The following is a 9,371-nucleotide window of genomic DNA, read 5'->3' as shown; positions in this document are numbered from 1 at the left end:
TCAGGACAAATCCTTTTTTGTTCATTTCAGGTAATCAACTCACAGTTTAGTTTTAAGTAAGTTTTTTGCTTTTGCGGAAAAAACCTGATGTTTCTAGTACTCCATCCACATGCCAGTTTTAAGTCAGATTTTTGTTTTTGCAGGAAACCCCTTAATAATTGGGTTAATTAACCTGAAGCACAAATCAAATGTGTTTTAAAAACATCCATATTTTTTAAACCCTAAATCCAAATTTGACATGTTATATATGAAATTTGATTAGAAAAATGTGTGAATCTGAATATGATTTTTTTACCTGTCCATTTTTAAAATGCTATCTAGGATGCAACCTTAATCAATAACGAATGATCCGTCTTTCTTTTATGCCGGTGCCGAACCGGATTGGAAATGAATGCCTATCAAAACCAGGATTGGAGACAAAAAAAACTATAACCATGCATGCACGTCTCGCCAAAACCTCATAGGAAAAAGAATAGATTACTCATCTAATGCCAGGAGAGAGACGCCTTAACATTGACATGTAGAGGCTGTTTGGTTTCCAGCCACACTTTGCCACATCTCACCTTAGGTAAGTTTGACCAAGTTAGATGGGTGTTTGGTTCTAGCCACACCTAAAGCAAGATTTTTTTTAATGAGAAGTGAACTCCACATGTCATAGACACAAAAAGTGTGGCAAAATTCCCTTAGGCAAGCCAAAAGTGTGGCTAACAATTTGAACAACTCAAGTTAGGCAAGTCTGGCAAAAAGTAATGTGCCAACATAAGGCAAACATAGTCACAATCCAAACAACCCCGTAATGCCGAGAGAGACGCCTTAAGATTGACAACCTTCAAACGCATTGTGGTTGTGTAAGCACTGAGGGCACAGCCGGCGAGGGTCTTAACTCATGGTTATTGGATTAGAGAAGCGTGGTATTTCTTTCTCTCATTACAACACGCAAGCTCTTTTGCAGGTAACCTTCGCTCCAAGCGGATCAAGATCTGATGTTTCCCATATTGTCGTCCTTTTTCAAACGCAAAAAAGCTGGCAAGTTAACCTTAAAATAAGTTTTTTAATACATAAGCACATACATTCAACCCTATGAACGAGGGACGCCCTACTCCTATGAGCACTTCTGAGAAGCTGAGGTGACACATCATTTTGAGATTTACAAATACATGACCGAAAGTCCTGAAATAAATCTAAAAAAATGTAAGTATCAGTGTCAAGTTTAGGACTTAAACTTTAATGAACTAAGATATCAGTGTCCTCCTAACCATTCAATGGAGCTTTGCTACATTCACGGATAGTTACGGGGCATTAGAGGGCTGGGCGCCCAGCCCACCAGTTAAATCAGGGGGAGGCGGTTAATTAGGAGAAGAAAATTAATTAGGCCAATTAAAACAGGACAGCTCAGCAGGCCCGTGAAGTCCGTGAGTCAGGAGTCCATGCGTGTAGCATTTTTGCCATCCGATGAGGTTCACGACCTTATAATAAGTTGAGAAATTATTTACTTGGCACAGGAGCGAATCTGAGGCAACGGAGGCGATTTAACAATGTGAAATCGAACAATTAAACCCCCCGAAAGACTCCATTTCAAGTCCATCATTCTTTTCTACATACAACAAATTGAGCTAAGTAGTGGAGTAAGTAACTAATGACTCAGTACACCGCGAGGTAGCAAAACTTTGTGAGCTCAGTCTACAAGGACCCTGCTTGGAAGGGCCGAGCCCATGAACCCTGACACCTGGGCCCCGCCCCCTGGCCCCATCCCCAATACCACCACCTTCCCGCCATTTTCCACCACTGCCGCCGCCGCCGCCGGTTCAAACACCTCCACCGCCCACCTCCACAGCACCTCGTCAAGAAAGTGTCCAGAAGCCGCGGTGAGCGCCTCGGCCGCCTCGTCGTCGAGCTGCACCTCCCGGCCGAGCGCCCCAACGAGCACTTCACGGATGGTCGCCGCGGCGCGCTGGTCAGCGTCGGCGTCCTTGTCAAGGGCGAGGACGCCGGTGGCGACCGACTCGAGGAGGTGGTGCAAGTCCCCGTGTTCTCTGCTGTCACTCTCGTGGGTGATGTCGCTCGGAACAGCATCGTCGTCACTGTCGTTGCCGGCGCAGAGGTTGAGGTCAAGGTCGATGCCATGGCCGGAGCTGGAGCCGTGCCGTGCCCTCTTGCACTCCCTTGTTGTTGGTGGTGGCTCGATCTCTGCCTTCCTCTTGACATCGCCGGGCGACGACGACGACCATAACCGCAGGCTGATGACGTCGGTGGCCCGGTTTGCAAGCTCTGATGTTGTGAAGATAATGATGGATCCAGAGAGATCGAGTTCTTGGCCGAAATGGTCCTTGATACACCCGCACATGGATGCCGCCACGAGACACTCGACAACGTGCCGCGGCGCGTGCTCGACGTCGGGGATGACGAGCACGAACCTGCCGCAACTGAGCTTGCACGCCCTCGAGACCACATCGGAGCAGAAATCCTCGGCGCAGCTGAATTTCTTGGGATCCGCGGCTATGATCTGATCGGCCGAGCCACAGCACGTCTCGGCGATCACCGCCGCCGCCCGTTGCTGGGCAGCGTGGTCGCTCCCCTTGAAGAACAGACAGACGCCCTTCCTTCCATAGCTCCGGCTGCTGGCGACCGCCTCCACGATCTCCGCAACGGTGCCTACTGGCTGGCGCGGTATGTTTTTGCGCAGCCGCCGCTCCAGCTCATGCGTCACTCCATCGTGGCTCCCCTGAGCACGACCGTCGGAGGTGGCCGTGTCCGAGAGTGGGAGGAGGGTGCCAAGAGCGAGCGTCGTCTTCACGTCCGGGCGCTCTGGCTCCATGAGGCCCGGACAAGGCAGAGGCGATGGAGGTGACCACCTGCTGTTGCTCCTTGAATGCTCCATCAGTCCCTCCAAGCCCAAGAAGCCTGCAATACTCGGCGTGCTCTGGCTGCTCGGCAGCAGGCAAGGACTCGGCCACCACGAGTTTGGAGGTGCAGATATGCCAGGACCAAAGCAAGAAGGGGAGCACGGATCATGCTGCTGGCTGCGCCACAGGTGAAGCTTTCTGCACAGCCTGCTCCATTTCCTCTTGAGTTCGATCAGATAGTTGCCCTGAATCATCACCACCAAATAAAAAGGAGATAAGACATCCAACTCCAACTGGCCTAGATTTTGCTGTGACTATGATGCACATTTGAAGAACTGCATTAGAATGTCCTGTTTGATCGTTACCTGCTGTGGCATTTGATGATCGGCCGGTGGCTTGTTGTCGAGCACCAGCCAGGCCGGGAGGCTGCAGCGTAGGCCCTCGGTGCCAGCCTCTGCCTTGACAACGGACGCCTCCCTCTCGTAGCTCCTGTTGCATTCGCTGCACAGCATCAGCTTGTCTTCCTGCTCGCCTCCCAGCGCCATTGGCTCGGCTGCCATTGCCACAGGACTCTGGGCAAGCAGCTGCCTGGTCGCCATGGCCTGCTGCATCGCAGTCGCACTGTTGGAACATCAGGGGACAAACAAAACGATGTCAAGTACCAGACCATGGCAAAGTTTCCATCAATTTATTTCAAGTTTTTACACGTACAAAAGGAGCAAGCAGAAAAGATTAGGCAGATTTTATTCAAAAAAGGCGGAGCAGTTTCATGGAATTTCCAGTGTATTGCAGGGAAAATAATCATAGGGACATACATAACTGTAGCCATATCAAACCATCTATCTAGAGCAGTTTGAATTTTTGTACCATCCCCATCTACTACTACAAATACTTTATGATTGATCTTGTGTGCATGAAAAGTGCATCATTGCAAGGAAAAGGGCACCGGATCAGTCTCACAAGTCACACATTTGTGTACCAAAAAGGGAGGCAGGCCAGGCACTGTTGCTGCTGCATCAGAAGAAGACTTTTGCGCCGAGCATGCAGAGAACCTGATCGGATCAGATGGAATCTCTGCAGAGGCTAAAAAGCATTGCATTCCCCAAAAATAACCCTCTTTTTCTCTCCATCTCTCTCTCTGTGTCTCTCATCAATTTCTACTGCCTGCAGCATGCATGATCAAGCCTTCAAGCTCACATGCTTCAGTTTAGATGACATGAAAGCTCAAGCACCTCATTAATGTCGAAAGATGAAATGGTATTTTATACCACTACTCTACTTGAGGTCTACTAGTAGGGAGGGTACAGATACTACTACGGGCTAGTGGTGCAGGTAGTAGAGCTTGGCTTGTTTTTGTTTTTGAAACATCTGACCTCTGACCAAGTGGTCCTTCTAGACAGCAACACACAAGGCTGCATGCAGCAACAGTGAGCAGGAAGAGAAGGCAACAAGGACACATGCACGACAAGGGAATGGCACTGTAGGGGGAGGCATGTTTCTTGGTTGCTCACCTCGGAGAGGAGGAAGAATGGAGATTGTTGAGGGCCAGCCCAGTGCCGCTCGCGGTGGGGACCGCCACGGCCTGCAGCGCCCAGGCGGACTCCAGCAATGGCTGCCCACGCCGGTGCTGGCACCGCATGTAGGTCTGGTAGCTGGCCGTGGCCACCAGCCAGACGCGGCATCGCGGCGGCGCGCTGGCGCGGAGGTCGTCGAGGAGCCGGCCAAGCTCGGCCACCATGTGCTCCACGGGGCTGTACGACGACGCGGTCTGGTCGGCGCCGCCGCCGGCGGGATCCTCGTCCAGCGCCCACCGCAGGTCTCCGACGTAGACGACCAGGCCGCCGCGCTGGACGGCGTCCACGCTGCGGCGGAGCTCCGCGGCCTTGGCGTCCACGTCTACGCGGCTCATGAGCCGGACGTGCACGTAGGAGAGCTGAAGCTTGAGCAGGTGCGCGCCGGCGAGCTCCTCGGGGACTTCTCCGCGCTCGAGGCACCGCAGCAGCTCGCCGGCCACGGCCTCCGCCATCGACACCGAGTCGCCGACGACGACGGGGTTGGTCCTTCTCCCCTGCTTCCGCACCATCACCTCCAAGACCGCCCTCACGTCCTCCTTGCAGTACGGAACGGCCACGGCCGGCGAGCTCAAGAACTGTGCCGACCACATCCCGAAGCCGCAGCCGTCAATGCTGCCGTGGTCGAGGAAGAAATGTGGAGGTATGACCGGCGGAGGAGGGGACGAAGACGAGGATGACATCATGAGCGCGCTCTCCTCCTCGAGGTTGCTCTTGACGGTGGCGCTGGAGAAGCCCGCCTCCCGCATCACGCGGCTTACGCTGGGGTCGTCAAGAATGGAGATGATGAGCTGGTCGAGCTCCACCTTGATGGCGAGGAGCGGCTGCTGCTGCTGCGCGCCTTGGTGCTGCACCGGGCCGGGGGATGGCGGTGGCTGCTGCAGCTCGACGCAGCCTCGGCGCTGGTTGGCCTGCGCGCGCTTGAGCGCGGCGACGAGCGCGTTGGAGAGCGCCGGGTTAGGCTGGACGAGCGAGGACGCGAAGGGCGCGGCCGAAGACGGCGGCGGCGAGTGCGGCCCGGAGTTGGGCAGGCGGTTGAGCGCGACATTGAAGCAGAGCTCGAGCGCGCGGCACTGGAGCGGGTGCTGCGCGGGCGGCACCGCGGGGTGGGAGCGCAGGCAGGCGCGCCTGAGCAGGCCGTAGGCGGCGCCCCCCGCGAGCGGCTGCGAGCAGGCGGAGCTGAGCAGCGCGAAGGCGACGTGCAGCGGCGTCACCTGCGCATGGCCGCGGCGGCGCGCGAGGCCGACGGCGAGCTTGAGCACCGCGGCCGCCTCGGCGGTGAGCGACTGGTGGATGGTGTAGGCCCCGGCGCGCATCACTCGATCAGCTGTCCTCGCCCCCACCCCCCCACACCCCGCGGAGAAGAAGCTCCTCCCCCTCTCACTTGTTGGTGTGGCTCCTTCTTCTTCTTGTCACCACCACCTCCTCCTCCTTTGGCGTTGCTGCTGATTCTGATGAGGCGAGGGGAGAGCGTCCGTCCCTCTTTATGGATCGGTTTGTGTCTACTGTAGGCGTGATCACTGTGGTAGCTGCTGCCTTCTTTTGTGGCGGCTTTACTTTATCTTTATAGACCTCGCTCCATGCACACTGGACCGGATAGATGGCCTGAGCTGAGAGGAGAGGAGGGAGGAGGGCCTTGTCTCTTTATCGAGGGTGGCGGATGCCGCCGCTGTGGCTTTGCATAGCCCCGTCAGGCTTTGCTCCCTCCGCTCTCATACACAGACACACACTCTCTCTCTCTCTTCTCTCAGCGGCGTGGTGGCATTCCGCCATGCATGGCATTTTCTCTCTCTCTCCTCCTTTGCATATGCCTCTGTTTTCTCGGCAGGGATCTTTCCCTTTCCACACACAGCTGCCAATGCATGCAAAAGCTCGTGTGTCCCCTCCCGCCCCTTCGTCCCCAGCATCAACCAGGAGCAGTGACATGCCACATGCAGTACTCCACTGCTAAGCGCTGCCATGGTACTACTACTACTACTGCCTACGTGCTCCTACTACGTCGTTGCCCATGGCGATCCCTAGGCTACTCACTCTTGTTTTGAACTCAGCTGCCTTGTTGGTAATGATAGGGGGATTAACACTAACATGTGCAACTGCAATCTGCATTGCATCATCATATTTGCTGTATATACGTTACGTTGGTGATTAATCGTCGTTCGTTCCATGGTCAAGGTATATTGTTGACCTTTGCCCCCACAAAAGTGACAGGAAAAAGGAAAGCAAATTACAAAAGCTATGCTAAAGTACTTGATCATGCGGGCCAATAGATTATTAGATCAAAAGAAGGGTAGTCTCAAGCGCAAAGCTCATCCAATTTCTGTCTGGGGTTTAAAGCTCTGATCGCCTACCACGCGCTGCCCTTCTTTTTACGAAACGCAAAAAGAAAAGATAAAGAAAAGTTGGACGCATCAAGTACTTCCATGGATGAGGATGACGAATCTAATGTACGTACGTACATCGCATATATACGTCGATACGGTATGTAAGGCAGCCTGTGCAGGCGCTACTGTTGGTAAAAACCCGGCGATTGAGGTAATAAAAGGAGGTACAGTACTACGATGAAATGTATTGGGGACTCTGCCTCCAACTGTGCCTGTGCAGTGGAAAAGGCTACCTCCCTGGAAAAGAAGGGTAAGAAATAGAGTAAACTATAGTCTATAAAGAAAGGAAAATGGTAGAGATGCGTATAATTTACGGCGACTGCCTGGACGGTGCAGACAAACTTTGCACCAATAAGGATTTTCTTGTGGAGAAGATCCATGGGATTTTCTTTTTTGAATTTGTAATGGTGACATGGCAACTTAGGGATTTTGTTCTTGTGGAGAAGATGTCAACTTAGGGATTTTGTTCTTTGAAAAATATGGAAGATTCAGGAAGTTGCAAAAGGTACATGGCAAAATTTAAGGAAATTCTTCTAAAAAAACACATGACAACTTTTTGGAATTTTTTAAAACGGGCATATGAAAAAAGATAGGGATTGTGTGTTTTTGAAAAGTGTTGCAAATTTAGGAATTTGCACTACACACATGGCCACGTTTAGGAAATTCGTTCTCCAAGAACGACATGACATGTCTTGGAAGACTGTAAATGGGCACCTCGACAATTTTAGGAGGTTTGTTATTTAAAAACAAAAAAATATCACAAATTTAGCAAAATTGCCATGGGTACATGGCAAATCTATATTTTGTTCTCTAAAAAGACATTGCTACTTTTGGAAAAGTTTGTAATTGGCACGTGTCAAATGTATGATTTTTGATCTTTTCAAATAATGGCAAGTTTAGGAATTTGCCATGACATGTTCAATAAAACTACCATAATGTATAGACTATATTTCCATAGACAATTGGAAATTTTGGCATGGTACATAGTCAAATAAGAATTGACATGTTATGTTAGAGAAAACTTGCCATGGTACATATAATAGATTTGCCATGACTTATGAAACAAAATTAACTAAATTTGTGGCGTGAAAAAACAAAAACAACAAAGTTGTTGACATGTATTTGGAAATCATAATGTACTGAAATGGCAAATGCATACTCCCTCTGTCACGCTTTAGAAGGCGCGCTTGGAAATTCTCTGGGACCTAGGTGATTATCCATTGGTTGTGAGATGGGTTAGAAAATAGCATTCACACTATGCATGCATATAGAAATAGTGTATAGGAATACTAATTAGCTACTAGACATAAATGCAATGCGCCCTAAATCTTGTCTATTGTGGAAACGCACGCAAATTTAACTGTGCCTTCTAAACTGTGATGGAGGAAGTACTATACTTGCTAGTTTAGCTAAAGCGTGTGTTATTATCACTAGATCATTTTTGGGTATTATCCGATTTGCCATGAGATTTTAGCGCAAATGTCACCCACTCTAGTGAATAGCTCGGGTGAAATAGTGTTGGAAATATGCCCTAGAGGCAATAATAAAGTGGTTATTATTATATTTACTTAATCATTATAGAGGTTTATTATTAATGCTATAATTGTATTGATCGAAAACTTAAATACATATGTGAATACATAAACAAATAACAAGTCCCTAGTAAGCCTCTACTGGACTAGCTCGCTGATCAAAAGATGGTTAAGGTTTCCTGACCATAGACATGAGTTGTCGTTTGATAACGAGATCACATCATTAAGAGAATGATGTGATGGACAAGACCCATCAGTTAGCATAGCATATGATCATTCAGTTTATTGCTACTGCTTTCTTAAATGTCAAATACATGTTCCTTCGACCATGAGATCATGCAACTCCCAGACTCCGGAGGAATGCCTTGTGTGTATCAGACGTCACTTCGTAACTGGGTGATCATAAAGGTGCTCTACATGTATCTCCAAAGGTGTCTGTTGAGTTGGCATGGATCAAGATTGGGATTTGTCATTCCGTATGACGGAAAGGTATCTCTCGGCCCTCTCGGTAATACAACATCACAAGAAGCTTGCAATCAAAGTGACTAAGAAGTTAGTTACAAGATGATGTATTATGAAATGAGTAAAGAGACTTACCGGTAACGAGATTGAACTAGGTATGGAGGTACCGACGATCGAATCTTGGGCAAGTAACATACCGACAGACAAAGGGAACTACGTATGTTGTCATAAAGGTTTGACCGATAAAGATCTTCATAGAATATGTAGGAACCAATATGGGCATCCAGGTCATTATTGACCGGAGAAGCGTCCCGGTCATGTCTACATTCACTAGTAGAAAAAGGGTCAAATGTGAAGCACATTAGTGCCGGTTTGAATTTGAGCCGGCACTAATGTGACCATTAGTGCCGGTTCCAACGGCTAGGCGGGCGGACATCATTAGTACCGGTTCGTGGGCAACCTTTAGTACCGGTTCATGCCACGAACCGGTACTAATGAGGCCAGTGCGGCTGTGGTCAGGCTGGGGCCCCCACGAAGACCTTTAGTACCGGTTCGTGGCATGAACCGGTAGTAGAGTTTCTT

General features: G+C 50.0%; 1 protein-coding gene across 1 annotated transcript; it reads right to left on the bottom strand.

The window, feature by feature from the left end:
- Positions 1–1,528: 1,528 nt before the first annotated feature.
- Positions 1,529–6,010, bottom strand: LOC125537586 (protein SMAX1-LIKE 4-like). The gene is made up of 3 exons (XM_048700908.1): positions 4,355–6,010; positions 3,209–3,464; positions 1,529–3,088 (listed from the first exon to the last, which is right to left on the bottom strand). Exons 1-3 carry the CDS (start codon positions 5,728–5,730, stop codon positions 1,676–1,678), a joined length of 3,045 nt encoding a protein of 1,014 aa, XP_048556865.1. The 5' UTR covers positions 5,731–6,010; the 3' UTR covers positions 1,529–1,675.
- Positions 6,011–9,371: the final 3,361 nt, after the last annotated feature.

The sequence above is a fragment of the Triticum urartu genome, chromosome 2, assembly GCF_003073215.2.
Source record: "Triticum urartu cultivar G1812 chromosome 2, Tu2.1, whole genome shotgun sequence".
Lineage (NCBI taxonomy): Eukaryota > Viridiplantae > Streptophyta > Magnoliopsida > Poales > Poaceae > Triticum > Triticum urartu.
The sequence above is the reverse complement of the archived record's forward strand: the minus strand, read 5'-3'. Positions and strand labels throughout refer to the sequence as shown.